At 43.8% G+C, this 20,352-nt stretch overlaps 2 protein-coding genes and 1 long non-coding RNA gene across 3 annotated transcripts in view; 1 reads left to right on the top strand and 2 right to left on the bottom strand.

Annotated features, from left to right (window-relative positions):
- COG7 (component of oligomeric golgi complex 7) overlaps window positions 1–4,406 on the bottom strand; it is an 88,229-nt gene extending 83,823 nt beyond the window's left edge. The window contains exon 1 of the mRNA XM_040458770.1: window positions 4,031–4,406. Within this exon, the coding sequence (XP_040314704.1) occupies window positions 4,031–4,199 (169 nt within the window). The 5' untranslated portion in view covers window positions 4,200–4,406. The remainder of the gene's footprint in view (window positions 1–4,030) is intronic.
- Window positions 4,407–6,215: 1,809 nt separating this feature from the next.
- LOC121019382 (uncharacterized) lies at window positions 6,216–13,605 on the top strand. The gene is made up of 2 exons (XR_005785558.1): window positions 6,216–6,256; window positions 13,550–13,605. It is a non-coding gene; the product is annotated as an uncharacterized LOC121019382 (long non-coding RNA).
- A 1,420-nt stretch (window positions 13,606–15,025) lies between these two features.
- GGA2 (golgi associated, gamma adaptin ear containing, ARF binding protein 2) overlaps window positions 15,026–20,352 on the bottom strand; it is a 34,399-nt gene continuing 29,072 nt past the window's right edge. Inside the window, exons 15-17 of the mRNA XM_040458758.1 lie at window positions 17,735–17,904; window positions 16,711–16,821; window positions 15,026–16,167 (exon numbers count right to left, since the gene is read on the bottom strand). Coding sequence (XP_040314692.1) covers window positions 16,057–16,167; window positions 16,711–16,821; window positions 17,735–17,904 — 392 coding nt within the window. The 3' untranslated portion in view covers window positions 15,026–16,056. The remainder of the gene's footprint in view (window positions 16,168–16,710; window positions 16,822–17,734; window positions 17,905–20,352) is intronic.

Raw genomic sequence — 20,352 nt, 5'->3', positions numbered from 1 at the left:
GAAAGAAAGAAAGAAAGAAAGAAAGAAAGAAAGAAAGAAAGAAAGAAAGAAGCATTTTTTCACAGACATCCCAAATGCAGAATACAACTTGAACATTTTTGCAAACTATGATGTGTTATGTGGAACTGGGAGAGTTAATAGCACACCCCTTTAAGCCTTTAAAGGGCAATTTGATGGGAATCAACCAAAGAAGCCCAGTGCCTTCTCTACCAGCGCAATGAATAGAACTCTAACATCTCGAAGAAGTAGTTCAGGAACCTGTTCATCCAGCTCTGCTGTAAAGTAAAAATCTGTTTCCTGCACTGACCCCAGGTAAAGTTCTAAGACTAAGAAAACAAACACAGGACATGGATTTCTTCTGCACAAAGACTGACTTTTAACAATGTTATGGCCCCAGCCTGGTCTCCACCTGCTAAACCTCAGTCACTCTTCAGCCCTTGCTGTTTCCTGTATACCTCTTTTCCCCTCTCCACAGTACCCCCAAGTTTAGTCCACTCTTGTATCCATTTTTTTTTAACTTTTTTTTTTAATTTTTTTTTTCAACGTTTATTTATTTTTGGGACAGAGAGAGACAGAGCATGAACGGGCGAGGGGCAGAGAGAGAGGGAGACACAGAATCGGAAACAGGCTCCAGGCTCTGAGCCATCAGCCCAGAGCCCGACGCGGGGCTCGAACTCACGGACCGCGAGATCATGACCTGGCTGAAGTCGGACGCTTAACCGACTGCACCACCCAGGCGCCCCTCTTGTATCCATTTTTAATTTTTTTTTTTTAATATTTGCATTGTTATATATTTTTTATTTTTTTTTTAACATTTATTTTTGAGAGAGACAGAGACAGAGCACAAATGGAGGAAGAACAGAGTGAGAGGGAGACACAGGATCTGAAGCAGGCTCCAGGCTCTGAGCTATCAGCCCAGAGCCCGACGTGGGGCTTGAACTCACGAACCATTAGACCATGACCTGAGCTGAAGTTGGACACTCTACCTATGGAGCCACCCAGGCGCCCCTTTTATGTTTATTTTTGAGAGAGAGAGAGAGAGAGAGAGAGAGAGAGAGAGAGAGAGAGAATCCCAAGGAGACTCCATGCTGTGTTCACTCCAGCACAGGGCTTGAACTCATGAACTGTGAGATCACAACCTGAGCCGAAATCAAGAGTCGTATGCTTAACTGACTGAGCCACCGGGGCACCCCTGTATCCATTTTTAAAACCATCACTTGCAGTGGTTGCCTCTGAGAGGGTAAGGGCCAGATTTCACCATAAAGGGACGTGGGGACACTGTCTTGGGTGATGGTAACATTCTATTTCTTGACAGAGGTTTGAGTTATCCTAGCTGTACACATTTGTCAAAACTCATCACACTCACCAGATAGGATTCGTGCATTTCACCTTATGTAAATTTTACAGGGTGAAGAAAAACAGAGCTGTAAACAAGTACTGAACTTATTGAACTCTATTATGTTTAGGCTACTAACTGAAATGCACAGGGATAAAGGATACTGATGTCTGCAACTCATTCTGAAATATATCAAAAAATAAGATGGATGAATGGAGAGAGGGACTGGTAAGTGGACAGACTTGTGATAAAGGAGGTATAGTTAGGTCATTAATTGTAGGGTCTAGGTAGTGGGCGTATGGATGTTCACTACAAATTCTCTCCACGTTACTCGACGTTTGGCACCTCTGCCCACAGCTGGGCGGTTCAAGAACCTGCTGCCATTCCTGATGTTCGCCCCCTCTCATTCCTTATTCCAATCCACCAGCAAGTTCTCCCCATTCTTCCTCCTAAAAATATCTTAAATCTATCCATTTCTCACCATGTCCACTGTCATAACTCCACCTGAAGCCACTATGATGACAGTCCACCCTTCTGAACAGCAGCCTCCAGCAGAATGGAGCCATGAATCAAACCATGTCACTCCCATACTTATAAATCCTCCGGTAACATCCCATTACACTCATTTTGGTTCAAATCCAAACTCTTTCACGTGACATTAAAATCCCTACATGATCTGGCCCCTGTTAACCTATCCAACCTAAGACTGGGTCTCATTCAACATTGGATCTCTGAAACCTGGAAAACAGTTTGTACCCAATATTTGTTGACTGAATTCATGAACAAATCAATCCTCCAGTTTGGAGTCCTCAATACCCACTCCTTGAACCTCTGCAATAACCTCTCTTCACTGAAGACTTGAGCCATGGTCTCATCTTCCATAAAAATAAAGCTTTGGGGGGCGCCTGGGTGGCTCAGTAGGTTCAGTGTCCAACTTTGGCTCAGGTCATGATCTCACGGTTCTGCACTGACAGTGCAGAGCCTGCTTGCGATTCTCTCTCTCCCTCTCTCTCTGCCCCTCCTCCACTCGTGCGTGCATGCTCTCTCTCTCAAAATAAATAAACTTAAGGCCTTTCACAGTTTGATCCCAATCTACTTTTCTGCCTTATCTCCGGCAAGTCTCCCCACTCCCTACGGAAATGTGATCCTGTGGTCATCATACCAGTGATTCATATTTGTTGATGTTACTGATGGAGCTCTGTTGGAACTCACTCTTCTGTGGGCTGGCTAGGCCTTTCTATACTCACATGCCTCTGCATGTGGTGTCCTCTCTCCCTTTAATACCAGACAAGTAGCACAGTATCATGGATAAGAGCCTGGGCTCTGGAACCAACTGCTTGGGTGCAAATGCAAATGGCCCCACTCACTAGCAACATGACCGGGTAAGTCACCTCACTCCGCTGCAGTTTCTCCAATTATAAAGTGGGAATAATAATTGTGCCTACCTCTAAGGACTATTGCCGGGTTTAAATTAGATAATTATGCCCAAAAGGGGCAATATTAACATTTTGGCCAGGACAGTTCTTCATTGTGCAGGACTGTGCCAAGCATTGCAGGACATCAAGCATCGCTGGGTACTTCCACTGAACGTCCATGGTTGTGACATGCCTCACCACTGCAATGCATAAAAACACTCTCACCAATTTCCAGATATTGGGGGCTGGGGGAGGAGGAGGCAACGTTGCCACCCGTGGTTGGAGAACCACCTAGTTAATACATATAAAGCGTTTAAAAGACTGCCTGACACATTCCAAGGACTCAAATATTGCTATCGCGTTGTTATTGACGCCCCCCCTCTTTGCCCTATGAAGTCTTCCTTCAAGGCCTAACACAGGGAAAGCCCTTTATGATTCTCCCAGACACCAGGTAACCATACACTTCTTCCAGCTCTCGCCGCTCCTGGTTCTAGTTGCGGTAAAGCCACCCCTCATTGTAAGTGAACTGTTTAGTATCTTCCCCACAAGGCAGCAACTGCCTGAAAGGTTCACTTTTTGCCCACTGCCTATGTCTGGGCACATGCGTGACAGATGCTCAATCATAAGCAGAAGATGCACAGTGCAATAAAGGATCGGCAGTGAAAGACAGCTCACCTCCCGCTCTCCCCACCAACACCAGCCTTTTCTTAAACAGTGGACACATCCATAAAATAAAGTTCCCCATCCTGGATCATAGGCTTCCTGCCGGCAGTCTGTGCAACGTGTCTCTCCCACAAAGCCGAGCAGAGAGACGGGCGTGCAGTATGCCCTGAATAAAAACCGAATCGAGGTGTTAATGAAATGGCTGCTGGCGTGTATTATTTTTTATAATTAACTATCCTTAAAAGATGGTTCAAGTCTCCAGTCAGGCCTGCCCATCTTCCTCACGGACATGAAAGTCCGCTAAAACAACGTTTCCCAGCTTTGCGTCAGTCCCATACGGCTTTGATACGCTTCTGCCAAACATAAGCACATGCCGACGATTATTTAATACTGATGAAATACTGAAATATTGTTGTTCACGCTTCTGACTTAAGTTATAAAAAGAAACGTGACAGCACCGCGAGGGGTGGAAAAGCAAGCTTCAGACCTGGCAAGCCTTAAAATTAAAAACTGGCGGCAGCGAGCTGACACCTTCCCCCGAAGGGACTGCAGGAGGGTCGGGCCGGGCTCGAGTTCCCACCGCCGCCCCACGCCCGCGCGGACAGCTCGGCCTCACCCTCCACGGCGTGGTTCACCTCCTGGATGAAGAGCTGCAGCTTCATCACCAGGGTGGCCGCGTGGCTGTCCGCCGTCCCGGCCGTCGCCTCCTTGGGGCCCGTCCTGAAGGCCGCGTTGATCCACTCCTTCACGTCGAAGTCTTCCGCCAGGAACTTGGAGAAGTCCATGGCCGCACCGCCTCGGCCCCGGCGTCCACGCCTGAAGAGCTGGCTCCGGTGGCAACGAGGCTGCGGAGGCGGGCGGCCCTGCGAAAGCACCGAGGCTGGCCTGGGGGGGGGGGCGGCAGGCGGAACCCACGGCACCCGCAACTCACCCCTCTGACGCCCCTCTGTCAACTCTCCGAGACAGACTGCTCGGAATGGCCCTCGCCGCGCGCCGTACTTCTTCCGGAAGTAGGTGGCCGTTACCATAGTGACTGCGGGCGTTCCGGGCGCCCTGGTGAGTTGGGCTTTGGCGCAAGGCCACTGGCGGAGAGCGGGGAGCAGCGGGCGCTTGAGGCCCTTCCGCTTCTTTTGCTAACTTAAGTGCGTGTTCGCGTGCCTAAGTATGTGCTTCCTCCAAAGCCCTTACGTGCACTAGCGCACTTCACAGTCTTCAGGGTACTAGAAGTGCCAGTATTTTCCCCGACGTAAAGATGAAGATTTGAGGCAGTTGAGCAACTGGTTCAGTCTTGTAGACAGAAAGTGGCACTGTGGGGATCGGAACTCAGGCAAGCCCGCCACTGGAACCTGAACTCTTTACCATGCTCTACTGCCTTCCTACTTACTCTACGAGATCTGGCCTGTGCCCACCACCCTTCCTGCTCCTTTCATCCGTGTAGCCACACGAGCCTCCTAGTCCTTCCCTGCAACACACCGCGCTGGAACTGGAACTCACCGGTCTGCACGTAACTGTTTACTCCAGCCTAAAATAAACAATGTGACGCCTCAGAAAACCGAGGACCTCCTTTGTCATAGGAACCAAAAAAAAAAAAAAAAAAATTTAAAAAATTTAAAAAAATCCTTTCTGTACAATTGTGAATAATTTTGCCATTTATCCGTTCTCACCCCAGGCATACTCTGACTCCGTGCATACGGTAATTCTTGAAGACTATATCTAAGAACCTAACTCCACAAAGCAGGAAAGCTCGTACACTATCCTTGGTGGGAGCAAATTGATCAAGTCCTGTGGTATTGGAAGCGTTAAGTGCCTCTACAATATGACCCTCCCCTCCTCGAGGAACTTTTTAAAAACAACTTTACTAATAATTTACAGGATATAAAATTCACACATTGTGAGTATACAATTCAATGACTTTTGGTAAATTTAGAGTGTTAGTCTATCTCCACAAGAACATTTCCATCAGCCAAAAAAGTTCCTTCCTACTCATTTGCATTTAATCTCTGCTCCCACACCAGGCCCTAGGAAACCACTAGTCTGAGGTCTATAAATTCACTGTTTCTGGATTTTTCGGATACGTGGAATCATATACTGTGTAGTCTCTTGTATCAGCCTTCTTTTACTGAGTAGAATGTTTTTGGGGTCCATTTGTGTTGTACCATGTATCAGTAGCTTGTTCCTTTATGTTGCTGTATAGTATTCCATTGTGTGGACACAATAGTGCATTTCATTTATTCACTCACCAACTGATGCACATTTATGCTGTTTCTAGTTTAAAGTCATTCTAAATAATGCTGCTGTGAACGTTCACTACATGCCTTTGTGTAGACATGTTTTCATTATTTTGGGATATAATCCAAGGAGTGGAATTGCCAACTTACGAGATAAATTTATGTTCAACTTTTTAAGAAACTGCCAAACTTACCTGGAATGCCTATACCATTTTACATTATTATCAATAATGTGTGCGGGTTCCAGTTTCTCTATAGCCTCACCAATATTGGTTATGTAGTAGTAAGTCATTGTTGCTTTAGTTTGCATTCCCTAATAACCAACAATTTTGAACATCTTTTCATGTTCTCATTAGCCATTCTTACATCTTCTTTGGTGAAACATCTATTTAAATCTTTTGCCCATTTTTAAACAGGGTTGCCTGTCTTCATATTATCGAGCTGTTAAAGTTTTTTTACATATTCTGGGGTGCCCGTGTGGTTCAGTCAGTTAAGCGTCTGACTTCAGCTCAGGTCATGATCTCACAGCTCATGAATTTGAACCCCACATCAGGCTCTGTTGACAGCTCTGAGCCCTGCTCATGCTCTCTCAAAAATAAACATTAAAAAAAAAAGTTCTTTACATATTCTGACTTCCCTTATTAGAAATATGGTTCACAACTATTTTCTCCCAATCTGTATCTTGTCTTTTCATTGTCTTAATGGTGTCTTTTGAGGTTCAAAAGTTTTTAATTTTGATAAATTCCATTATCACTTGTTCTTTTTTATGGATCATACTATCTAAGAAATCTTTGAAATCTAAGAAATCTTTGCCTAACCTAAAATCATGAAGAATTCTCCTAAATTTTCTTCTAGAAGTTTTAAAAATTTTAGCTCTTACATTTATGTCTGTGATCCAGTTTGAGTTCACTTTTTGGTTATGGTATGAGGTTAATGGCCTAAGTGTGTTTGTTTGTTTAAGATTTTATTTTTAAGTAACCTCTATGCCCAATGTGAGGCTGGAACTCACAGCCCTGAGATCAAGAGTTGGGTGCTCTATCGACCAAGCCAGCCAGGCGCCCGTTTTTTGTTTATTTGGGTTTTTTTTTTTTAATACAGATATAGTTATCCCAGGACAATTTAAAAACTTTCCTTTGTCCACTGAATTGCCTTAAGATCTTTGTCAAAAATCAAATGACATAAATATAAGGATTTCTGGACTCTTAATTCTGTTCCATTATCCATATGCCGATTCTGTACCAAAACCAAACTCTCTTGATTACTGTAGTGTATAGTGAGTTTGGAAGTCTGATAGTGTTAAGTCTTTCCATTTTGTTCTTTTATAACTTGTCTTGTGGGGTTGCTTGCGTGGCCCAGTCGGTTAAGAGTCTAGGTTTCAGCTCAGGGGGTGATCTCACAGTTCGTGAGATTGAGCCTTGCATCAGGCTCTCTGCTGCCCCTCCCTCTCTCTTGCTACTCCAGACCTTTGCATTTCCATATACATCTTTTGATCAGCTTACCAATTCTACATAAAAATGCTGTTGGAATAGGGATTTTATTGAACTTACAGATCATTTTGAGAACTGGCATCTTGACAATATCGAGTCTTTTGATCCACGAACGTGAAATGGCTGTTTAAGATTAGGATTTTCAACCTCGGGGATATTCACACTTGGGGCCAGATGATTTTTTTGGTGTTCAGGCTGTCCTATGCATTGTACAATTTTTAGCTACATCTCTGGCCTCTACCCACTAGATGCCCAAAGCATCTCTTCCCCCAAGTTGTGACAACTAAAAATGTCTATGCACATTGCTAAGTGTCTCTCAGTGGAAACAATCACCCCTCCTTCAGAATCTCTAATTTAGATCTTTAATTTCACTCAATAATACCTTGTAGTTGCGCATTGCCAAATGTCTTGCACTTTTGTTAAATTTATTCCAAAGTATTGCATTTTAATGCTATTGTGAATGGAATTGATCAGTTCAAGCTATTTATGTGTGCATGTATTCCCTGGGATTTGTCTATGTACAGGTTCATAACATCTGCAAATACAGACTCTTTTCCTTTTCCCTCTTTCTTCCCTCTGCTAACTGCACTGGTTAGAATCTCCAGTACCATGTTGAATGGAGGAGACAAGAGCTGACATCTTTGCCTTGCTCCAGATCTTAAGAATCTGTCTTTAGCATTCAGTCCAATCCCTTTCTCAAGTTGAGCTTCTTTTTCTTCTATTTCTAGTTTGTTAAAATGTTGGATTTTATAAATATACTTTTCTGTGCCTATTAGGATAATTGTGTGGCTTTTGCCTTTTATTCTATTCAAACGATGTTACATAGTAATTGACATTTAGATGGTCAACCAATCTTGCATTCCTGGGATAAATTCTACTTGGTCATGGTGTAGAATGCTACCAGATTTACTTGGCTACTGTTTTGTTGAGAACTTTTGTCAATGTTCATGGGGGGAAACTGGTCTATAATCTGTTTTTGTGACCTTTAATTTTGGCTTATGAGTAATATTGGTCTCAGAATCATTTGAGAAGTGATCCTTTTCTATCTTCTGAGTTTGTAAAAAATTGGGAAAGCCTCTTCTTTAAATATTTGGCAGAATTTAATGTGAAGCCATCTGCACCTGGACATTTGTTGAGAAGACTTTAAATTATTAATTCAACTTCTTGTTATAGACCTATTCAAATGTTGTTTCTTTTTTTTTAATGTTTATTTATTTTTGAGAGACAGAGACAGAAAGTGAATAGGGGAGGGGCAGAGAGGGAGACACAGAATCCAATGCAGGCTCCAGGCTCTGAGCTGTCAGCACAGAGCCTGACGCGGAGCTCAAACCCACGGACCGTGAGATCATGACCGAAGCTGAAGTTGGGACGGTTAACCCACTGAGCCACCCAGGTGCCCCGATGTTCTATTTCTTCTTAAATCAGCTGTTAATTTGGGTCTTTCTAGAAACTTGTCATCTCACCTAAGTTAGCATAAAATTGTTCCTAACATTTCTTTATAATCCTTTCTAATTTCTATAGAACAAGTAGTGATGTCCTCTTTTTCCTGAGTTTGGTAATTTGTCTTTTGTTGTCAGTCTCCTATCATGAACCATAAAGTGTTCTTAGCAGTGGAAATCACTCATGGCAGAGCAAGATTGAAGTCACCTGGGTGCTTAACATCATATGGACTGCATATGGGCCCCAATCTACCTCAGAGGTTCTTGAATTTGAGAGAATTATGAGTTAACTCATCTCTCCACAAGTTAGGCATGAAATCCTAACCCCCAGTTCCTCGGTAGGTGACCTTGTATCATTGCAGATGTAACTAGTTAAGATGTCGTACTGAAGTAGGGTAGGCCCTTAATCCAATACTATCAGCATCCTTATAAGATGGTCACATGAAGACACACACAAGGAGCACACCACATGATCATGAAGATAGATTGGAGTTACACAGCCACGAGCCAAAGAATTCCAAAGATTGTTGCAAATCACCAAGATTATCTGACAGGTTTCAGAGTGTACATGGCCTGATTATCACACTTCTAGCCTCCAGAACTGCCAAATTTCTAAGCCACCCAACCTACAGTACACATTTTTGCAATAGTCCCAAGTAACTGATTCAGAGACGTTATTAGGCAATTGGTACTCTGGGCTTATCCATTTCTTGCAGCTGATACTAATCTTAATGGATATGGAGGGGATGGTCAGATTCTATGAAAAGCATCAACCTTTTTTGTAGCTTCTGCAAACATTAGGTTATTAGTATCATTAGCAAAATTTTATTGGTTTCCATGAGAACAGGAAAGGCTGTGAAATGAACAAAGTGACAAAATGGAAGTGACCACAGTTACAGTGGCAAATAAAAGAAATCTCAAATAAGGTGATTTGAAGAGAAATAACACCTACAGTTATAGAGAATCTATTGTGTTGGGCATTTTCTTGACCTGAATAAATCCTCATCAAAACCTATGAAATAGATTTTTTTAAAACTTTTTAAACATTTATTTTTGAGAGAGGGAGAGAGAGAGAGCACAAGCAGGGGAGGGGCAGACAGAGAGGGAGACACAGCATCTGAAGCTCCAGGCTCTGAGCTGTGGGCACAGAGCCCAATGCGGAGCTCGAACTCACGAACTGTGAGATCATGACCTGAGCCAAAGTAGGATGCTTCACCGACTGAGCCATCCAGGCGCCCCTCCCCACTCCGCTATGAAATCGATTTTTAACATTTTTACCATTTAATAACATAAAAACTGAGGCCCAGGGATGTGGAGTGTCCTGCACAGGATACTACAGGTGACAAAAAACTAGAAACTGAACCTGATTCCAAAGCCCATCCTTATTTCACTGTACCATGCTGGGCTGCCAGAAATAAGGCAGGAGGGAGAGGGGTGCTAGAGAAGACAAAAGCATGTTTGGGCCCATGGGAATGGAGCCAGTGGGAGGGAGAGGAAGGGAAATACACAGAAACTACCAGGAAATTCATGTGCCAGTTTTAATACCCAGGACTTTCAACATATAACTGACTGATCCCATCTGCTGTCAGGACAGCAGAAAGCAGGGGCTATTCTTTTTTCTACCAAGCAGTTTGTACTGATTATGGCATTTCGGCAAGCTATATCATTACATGGGAAGGAAAAAAAAAGCAAAGTACAGTTCATTGACTTGAACATGCCAGAATTATCTCCAAGGACAGATGAGGAACCAGTAGCACTGTCTCCTAGAAGGGTAATCAGGTGGAAAGACTCTCCACGCTTTGTGTTTTAAGTTTGAAAAACATTGAGCGCAAAAATGATTTTTCAGCCCAGATATTTTAGAAAAAGCATATAAAATTTAAAAAGAACTCATTTGCAATTCTGTGACCCAAAGACTTACTAGTTACTATATATGCATACATATACCAGGGTAGTTTAGTTTTTTTGTTCAGAGTGGAAGAGCGAGTGAGAGAGCATGTGCGAGTAAGGGTGAAGGACAAAGAGAGAGAATCCAGAGTAGGCTCCATGCTCAGTGTGGAGCCTGATGCACTGGATCCCATGACCCTGGGGGATCTTGACCTGGGCTGAAATCAAGAGTCAGACACTCAATGGACTGAGCCACCCAGGTGTCCCCTGGGGTTGCTTAGTTTTAAAACTGGGGTCATGACAAAATATAAAAGCGCGTTTTCCCATTTAGCAATAGTTCAAGGGCAGCTTTCTTCCCCAGTAGATTGCCACAGCGCCTTATGGTAGACAGTTCATCCACTACTACGAATCCTGTCTTCTTTAGCTAAAACCCAGTTTCATGTGGTGTGGCATTGCATGTGAATGACAATTCTTCAGCCTCTTTGCACCTAGGTGTGGCCCTGTTACTAAACAGCCAAGAAGATGTAAGTGGAAATATCACATGAAAGTTCCGGGATACTTTAAGAATATCAGCTTTCCTGTATTCCTTCCTCCCCTTCCTTCCTGTGGCTTGGAACATCAGCCATCATCCTGTAACATGACGTTGAGAAGCATATCCTTGAGTGAGGATTTAGGAGTAGCTGGAACCTGGGTTCCTAATGACTGTCATTATTAAATATTACCAACATTGGTTCTGGACTATTTCTGGCCGCCTTTTAAACAAGGAAATAAACCTTTCTGTTTAGGCCACTATAGTATCTCCTTATTAAACATGCTGCAGGTCATTTGCTTTTATTAGGAATAAACAGTGAATGATATAGAATGCCTTTTTCTACATCTATTATTGAGCTGACCAAATCATCCAGTTGAGCTATTAAGGTGGTTAACAGCATCCCCAGAACACACTTTATACAGTGTATTCTTTCAGTAGGACTGCCACTGGCTTTAGAGTATTTTGCCCATGCATTCAAAAACAAGAACAGACTAAGTTATCTACTTCAAATTTTGGTGTCTGGGTTATAAATTTTGGAATGCACAGCTTTGTTTACCAAACTGAATGTTTTGTAGGAAATGTGTTCATCCTTAGTTTCTAAGTGTTCTGTTATGGATTTAATCTTTTGATTAGACTTGGGGGAGACTTTCAAAATGGCGAGAATCCCTTGTGACTAGGTCTAGGAGTATGGTTTCCTATAAATATTTTTTGCTACCCTTCTATCCTTGATGTTCAGGGTGTCTCAGTATTAATTTGAAACTCACCAAGGTTTTAAACATCTGTTTTGTTAGTTGAGGAGGTGAACTTAGTTATAGGTAAGTCACCTCTGTTCATGTGCTGGAAATCAGGTGGACAGGCTAACAGCAAACATGAAGTAAGTCTTTGCTAAGTGCCACGTAGCACTGTAGTCACTTTACATACATTAACATTTAATTCTCAAAAAAGTTCTGCTCTCCACAGAGGAGGAATCTGAAGAGGATAAATTACTTACATGGCTTCTTAGAGGCAGCAGTGAAGCTAAAGGGTGGAATCACAACCGAGGGCTGCCTTAATTATTTCAGACTGTTTGGGGTTTCAGAAAACCTCGAACATTAAAATCCTAAGTATCCGGTGCCTGTAACATGGCAGTATGCTTTTACAATGTTAACTCTTAAAATTCTACTGTTACCTCTGGAAGTGGGATGAAGTATTCAAGAATCAAAGAGCAGAATGTTCACGCTTTTTAAAAATGCAAGCTTTCAGGGCAGCTGGGTGGCTCAGTTCTCAGCTCAGGTTGTGATCTCATGGTTTGTGAGTTTGGGCCCTGCTAGGGATTGTCCCTCTCTCTCAAAACAGAACCTTTAAAAACAAAGCAAAATGCAAGCTTTCTCGGAATGAACGTGGTATAATTGGGAATGTACTGGACAAGGGGAAAAAGGGCCGGGATTTCTTCATTCCAGTGGACATTAAATGCAAACCCTGGACCTTAAGTGCCTTACCTATATAACGAAAATCTTGGCTCATCTCACCTGAGGACCCTTCCTTTGTCCTACCTGGCCCCACCTCTTTCCAGACAGAAAATGTCAGACTGATCTTTAACACCACCCCACCGCCACTAAAACCCCACATGGCTACCACTCCAGGACCCTCTCCTACTGTTTTCTTCCAAAGAAAACAAAACACCTAGTTGGAAGAATTTTATATTTTTGTGTTGGGTCAGCATCTCCTACATTGGATATACTTGATTTGTAGACACTAGTAATCAAGCACTACTGGTGTTTTAGAATATTACCTTTGCTCTCTACCCTGAATGTTTGGTCTGTAAATTTACACCATTTTTAACAGGTAATATTCATGTTCTGTTGTTGTCATTTACCCTGTTTTCAACATTTACTATCTCCATAGCCCATTTATGCTCACAGATAAAGCAGGCTTCTAGCCTAGTCTTAAATTCACTGAAGAGATAAAAGGAGAGGAGTGGCCTCCTAAAGCTATGGAAAAACGTGGCATTATCAAAACATGAAAGGAAGATCTTGTGGCTGAGAGAAGTGCTCATTCTCGGCAGAATGCAGAAAGGCAGGAAGCACACAAAGTTAGAGAAGAGTTAAGAGCACTCAAGCATTCCATTTGACTGCAAAAACTTTTAGAGCATTGGGAAGCCATTCAGGATTTTCCAGCCTGGGATCAAGTGGCCAGATCTGTTAGAGCATTCTGGTGGTGGCAAGTGTAATGGTTCAGAGATCTGAGAGGCAGAATACTGCACCCCCTATCCCTCAACCCCCAAAAAGCCAAATCAGGAGAGTGACAGAGTGAAGGCAGGGGAGGGCATGATGTAGGCTTTAGCAATAGACTGGACAAGGGGCGCCTAGGTGGCTCGGTCGGTTAAGCGTCCAACTTCAGCTCAGGTCATGATCTCGCAGTTCGTGAATTCGAGCCCCGCGTTGGGCTCTGTGCTGACAGCTCGGAGCCTGGAGCCTGGAGCATGTTTTGGATTCTGTGTCTCCCTCTCTCTATGCCCCACCCCCCTCATGCTCTCTCTCAAACATAAACATTAAAAAAGAAAAGAAAAGAAAAGAAAAAGAAAAGAAAAGAAAAGAAAATAGACTAGCCGAGACAAAAACTACTGAGTGGCTATAGATGCAGCAGGAATCAAGAATCCATGAAGACTCAGACAGGTGCTTTCAAATAAAAGAAAATGTAGGGGGAAAGGGGGAGGAGTCCGAGGTAACAATGAAAGCTACAGATAACCACTGATGAATACGGATCTGATGTCAGCAAGGAGGTAGAAGCTTGAGACAAGGTCTAAGCCCATCTAGCGGTTAACTGCCCGGATGTGCTTAGAAAAGTCCTAAGGACTAAATCCTGGGGACATCACATTTAAGGGATAGAGAAAGAGGAACAGTCACAGAGGTAAGTCCAGAAACGGGGGAGCAGGATCCTGGAGGGGTTCAGGATAGGGGAAAAATACTGCTCATCAGTGCCAAGTCTCCACCCAATATATCATGGATTTGTCTCCCCACTAGAACGGAAGATCCACGAGGGCAGGGGTTTCTGGCCGCTACTCTATCTGCAGTGCCTACAAAAGTGTTGGGCTCCCAGTAGCTGGTCAACTACTTGTTGAAGAAATGAAGGCTGAGGCCTTCAGCAGTCACTGAACTTGATAAATAGAAGGCACTGATGATAACCAGGCCACTTTCAGGGCACCCCTGCCACACACACACCCCTATCCTGTTCAACTCTGCCTAAGCACCACTGGGAGTCGGTCTCCTGGAAGACAGGATGTTGAGACACACAAGTTCGCCAATGAACTAGGGGATAAAAATCTTGTGTGTAAGCCTCATTCACACATTTTGCTGGAAGTTGTGTCTGGGCAGACATCATCATTATACTGGGTTCCTCTTAAAGACTTTATGAAATAGCTAGAGCCTAGAAAAGTTATACAGAACATCTGAACATGCAAGTAATTTTAGATTAAAATGAGTCTTACGGGAGAATGAAGAAGTCACTCATCCCTTATCTGTTTTAGGAATTTTCACATTCGCTTAAAACTCAGCACAGCTAGATGATCTTTTACAGCTCCCATGCCCACCAATTAGCGCTGGCAAAGTTCTAACTATACGTAGAAGTTGACAGCTCCAACCGGCAAGTACCAGATTTTGTGCTAAAGAGCCCTAAACAGGGCCTTGCAGTTTCTGAGGTAGAATCCTGCCCAGACAGTTGAGCTGCTTGGGATCTCAAAGTCCTTCATCGGGCTCTATCGGCGAGGCACAGCTCTCTTCTCCCACCGACCAGCACAGCAGGACTGTAAAGGATACCCAGTGCACAGTAGGTGCTAAGAATGGACTATAAACATGAATTTTTCCTTCAAACCATAAACATAACAAAAAATCCACCTCTCTTTTCCAGCTTTGTCCAGACCCGCAGGGCCTTGAGCAGTTCATCAGGTTCCACAGCATGAAGTCTCCCTACTTCCTCTACAGGCAACAGTGCCCTTTAGGCTGGTCGTCTCTAAATGCAACAGGCTCTGTGTCTCCTACTTTACTCAAAACTCCACAAAGCGTATTTGCTACATGGGTATTTATTCAAGGACTTTCTATATTCAGTTCACCACTTAAATCACTGCTAAGCTCTTTTCAGATCTATTTGCATCAGTCCTTCATCTTGGACGGTGAAGTCAACAGGCAAGGGTGAGCCTGTTAGTTATGGCTGACAATGACTGGCACGGCGTCACAATCAAAGAGCTTGGAGGGTAAATGCTTGTGGAGAAACAGGATGAGAATGGAGAGGAGGGTCCTGAGTAAGGGCCCAGACAGGCTGCCCCACCCACGGAACCTGAGGCCTGCATTAAGGCCTGGGATCTGCTTTCCCCTCTGCCCTGGAAGGTCCTCTCTGGGTGATTCTAAGGCACAGTGGTGAAGGACATGCTTGGCCCACTAAGTGTGGTCCTCTCGTCTAGTGGCAGCCCCTCGCCTGGAAAACAGTGCAATAAGCATTCGATTTAGAAGATCTTCTCAAAAACAAGCAAGCAGCATTCTCTAATGGAAATGGAGACAAGGTCTTTCTTGGAAGAGAGTGCCCCAGAAGACACTCTCTGTCCCAAGACCAACCAGGTCCCTTTTAAGGTCCCTGAGAACAGCAGCCTGGGAGCAGCCGAGACTTTCAAAGGCTGACAAGGCACAGAGTGGATGGATGGAAAGAGAACAATACACAGAAAAAACACAACACAACACAACTTTGGCTTATAAAACCTCCAACCTGAGGCGGGGACATCAGTGTCCACCCACATGCAGAAACAGATGATTGTAGCAGATGGTTGTCAGAAATGCTTTAGCATTTCCCCACACTGCCCACACCCCAAGCCCTGCGCTACCCACCCCCACAACCCCCCACAACACACACACACACACACACACACACACACACACACACACACACACGTAGTATCTGCAGAATAAGTCAGAGGTTGGGATCCAGAGCCTGACGTCAGGATAGAACTCTTGGCACTCCGCACTAAATCACCGTGATTAGTCCTATCTAGACAGCAACATTCACACTGGCCTAAGCTCGAGCGGCAAGGTCTGTCTCGTGAAAAGTTAGGCTGCACCCAGGACTGCCAGGTCTGGAAAGTCTTTCACTTCTCCTACTTCGCTGAAAGGCTGTCCGCCCTGGTTGAATGTCAGCTTATACCGTAACCGGATGGGCTCCTGGGCAAAGATAGAAGATGTTAAATTAGTGGGGAGAGACACAGACCAGCCCAGAATTAAGAGCCTTTACCCACCCAGTAGTCACCAAGGAACAACATACGTATGTAAGCTCCCCCCCAGTGAGACCTCCCAACAACTGTATGACAGGAACACCTGGCCGGGACCCTTTGGGACGACAAACACGAGGGAAGCCAGTCATACATCCTGGGAGCACTCCCACACCTATGCAGTCCTGAGGTGGACCTTGACTTGGAGGCCAGCTAAGGAGGACGGGCAGGCCTCACCCTTTCAGATGACTCCAGGATACTAGGGGGAGTCTGTATCACTCTCTTGGTTCCCAGCTATGGCCATCCGGTCACAGATCCTCTTTCAATAAGCCCCGAAGGAAAGCAGACTCAGTGAGGAATATTCCACCACCACTCCCAACCAGGGACTTTAGAGCAAGACCTAAATACACATCTCTCAACCTACCACATTGCCTCCCTAGAGTTGAGGCCCACCCCCTCACCCCATTCCCCTGCTAGCAAAAGTGCCAGAACATACTTTGTGTGGATTGTCAAGCAACAGCATCTGAGAGATCACAGCTGGAGGCATCAACGGACTGAATGCAGGGAGCTTGGAGCTGGATGCCGGCTGCAGCTTCACTCTCATAGACTATTGGGGTGGGGGGGAGGGGGCAGAGAAAAATCCAACATCTAACTGATTCCTAATCAAGTACAGTGTCAAAGAGGGAGATGAGGTAAACGGGAAAACTTGACCTGTACCCATCACCTGATTAAAGGGTCCAAAAGTCCTTCCTTTCCATAAATAGAATGTACAGCTGGCTTCCAAGAGGCAGCATGAGGAGCTAAGGCACATCTTGGGCTGCATTCTCATTCTGCCTCTTACTAGCTCTGTGATCTTGGGCAAATACTTAACCTTTCTGAGCCTTGGACTAGAAATTTATAAAATAGAAGTAATAGTAACACATGTCCCACAAGATTACCATGAAAATTAGAGAATGTATGTCTTTATTTTTGTCTACCTTAGATCTTTACTTTTAGGACATTCCTCCCATGTTCACTGTGATGCTGGTATGGCTGTTAATCAGGGGGCCCAACTTCCCATGAAAAGCAGTGGATGAAAGATCTTCACTGGCCAGAGTACCTTCTATTCCTGAACACAAGTAACCGGTCCAAGTTGTGCAAGTAACACCAACAGGGTGAATCCTAGCCCTTTCTTGGGTACCCAATATGCATGCCTCGTGCTAGGGGAAAGTTTCCTTTTGAGGTAAAGAGGTTTAAGGACTATGTAACTCTGGAGCTGCTAATAGCCATTTCCATGCTCTGTGGAGTCTGTCACAGAAGATGCTCCAAAGAAGAAAAGTCAAGAGGTGGAAAGGGATTCTTAAGGAATCGTTTTAAGATTTTATCTGGATTCGGACATATACTGAAGTCAGATATTCAGAGACCTCCAGTTAAATAAGCCAATAAAATTCCCATCTTAAACTACTTTGAAGATGGTGTCTCTTACATGTAACTAAAGCTTTATTGAAAGAGTCAAAGGAGCTGGCCAGCAGAGGACTCACCTTCGGCACAGCCACTTGAAACATGATGTCCCAGACAGGCTGGGTGGCAGTGCTCATCATGGTCAATAGCAACACCTGCACCTCTGGGTGACCAGGGGCCCCAGTCTGGGAAAAGTGGAGCAGAATTCTGAATCCGTTCCGGTCATACACGATGAGAGGCGGTAGGCTGCCTGGTAGAGAAGGACCGAACCGAAAGGGTTAGCACGACTGCAAACTCGCCAACAGCCCGGCCTGAAAGAGACGTGCATGTGGTTATCACCCAGTGCTACGCCTTCTCCAGTCAACGCAGCTCCGAGACTTACCTCCTTGGTCCCAAGCTTTCTGCGCAGCCACAACCCAGCCCTCACTACTTCTAGCTGGATTCCTAGAGCCCGTCAAACTGATCTCTCCCACCATCCAGACATCTGAAGCTCATTACCAGTTGGAAAAAAAAAAAAAAAAATGAACTTTTTTGAAGGAGATAGACTAAAATACTGTAAGAACACTAGAGAAAATACAGAATATCATAAAGAATGAAATAATAAAAAAAAAACAACCCACCATTATTTCTACCCAGAAATAAGCATTGCTAATAACATTTGGGCCTATTTCCTCCTCATCTCTTTTGTATGACTACATACACACACGCTTCTTACATTTAATTTTACAAAACTGTAAAGATGCAGATTTCTTCAAATCAGTAGGTTTAATCACATTCCAATGGAAATCCTAATGGGATTTTTTAAATTCCATTAAGAATTGATTCTAAAGCAAATGGAGGGGAGGGGGGTAAATTCAGGAGTCTATCCATTTAAAGACAGGGAGTAAGGGCTATTTGCATCCATAAATACTCAAAAGCACAAAACTGAGAGAAATGTAAAACAAAGAATGCACAACAGACCCAAAAGGGGAATTTAACATGTTAGAGCATCTGTTTCAAAATCAGTGACTGATTCACCAAGTGGCAGACAACTATCTAACCTGGAAAAAAAATTTTTTAATGTTTATTTATTTTGAGAGAGAGAGAGAGAGAGAGAGAGAGAGAGAGAGGGAGAACGAACAAGTGGGGTGGGGGGGGGGGGGAGAGAGGGAGACACAGAATCCAAAGCAGGCTCCAGGCTCTGAGTTGTCAGCACAGAGCCCAATACGGCTCGAACCCATGGACCATCAGATCTTGACCTGAGCAGAAGTCGGATGCTTAACCGACTGAACCACCCAGGCGCCCCTGTAAAAAATTTTTTTAATGAAAGATCTTTACCTCATGCCAAACATCACTCATCAAAATGCACGTTCTATAGTTTAAAAATGAGACTATCGAAGATTTAAAAGACTGAAAACATTCTTGAGGCTAGGGGGAAAGAGGCAACCTTTCTGGAGGGATCTTGGTTATGCAGAACAAAATTTTAGATGTCTACACCCACATTTCAAAGAATATATCCTAATGAACTAATCAGGAAAATTTAAAACAATGCGTGTCCAAAGATGCTCGTTGTAGCACTATTTTTAACAGCAAACAACCAAAAACAACACAACTAGAAATAAAAATTATCCTTCAGAAAAGAATTCATAAGCTGAATGACGGTACCATGATTATACGTATGTATGATAACATTTAAAAAAATAAAGGTTTTGAGTGGCCTGGGTGGTGCAGTCAGTTGAGCGTCCAACTCTTGACTTCCACTCAGGTTGTGATCTCACGGTCATGAGATCAAGCCCTGTGTCGGGCTCTGCGCTGAATGAGGAGCCTGCTTAAGATGCTCTTTCTCTCCCTCTGCCCTCTCCCCAGCTTGCACATTTGTGCATGCTCTCTAAATAAATAAAGGTTTTGAAGAACAATCGAGAGCATGAAAAAACGCTATGGCTTATGGTATTAATGCAGGCTGTAAAACAGTCTATATATACTGTGGTGCCAATTTATTAAGAATATATATGTACATGGCTAAAACAAGAAAATACGTTAAGGTATGAATAGAACTTCCGTTTCCGGGTGAACAGTACGATTTCATTTTCTCTATTTTTTCTGAATTTTCTACATTGAATATGTATTTTCTCACTTTTAATTTTTTAGACATTCTTTTGTAATAGTTTCAGATTTACAAAATGTTACAAAATGCAAAGAATTCCCATATGTTAACATTTTACATAACGACCAGAATCAGGAAACTAACATTGAACATGTATTATTTTTAAGTTAAAGTAAGTCTTGGAAGGGCTTACCAACTGTTTAAATTCCTATGCCTGTATCCAGGGCTTTTTGCAATCTGACCCCAGCACACTGAGCCACAGGAGAGCCATGTGCCCAGAGAGAAGGGCCTGCGCTGTATTTCTAAAGACCCTGGGTGTCTCCTGCTCACATGCCAGTGTGCTGACCCTGTGCAGTCACCTTACTTACTGGGCCTGCTGTTCCTTTCCTTTGTAAGGAGGTAACCTCTGCTCTCCTGCTCTAATGAGGACCCCTAATGGAAGAGGACCACCAGCCAAGTCCTTCCTTTCCTACTAATCCCACCTTTTTGGAGTTATTTCTGCCACACTTGACATTCCCTTCTTGAATTCCCAATGAGTGAGCACCAGGTCTATAAATAGAATCAAGCCCCCTAGTTAGATTCTGCCTGCCAATAGCCTTCACCTTTAGTGTCAGT

The sequence above is a fragment of the Herpailurus yagouaroundi genome, unplaced genomic scaffold (assembly GCF_014898765.1).
Source record: "Herpailurus yagouaroundi ecotype Mexico unplaced genomic scaffold, PumYag 222, whole genome shotgun sequence".
Taxonomy (NCBI): Eukaryota; Metazoa; Chordata; class Mammalia; order Carnivora; family Felidae; genus Herpailurus; species Herpailurus yagouaroundi.
This window is presented reverse-complemented; position numbering and strand designations above follow the sequence as displayed.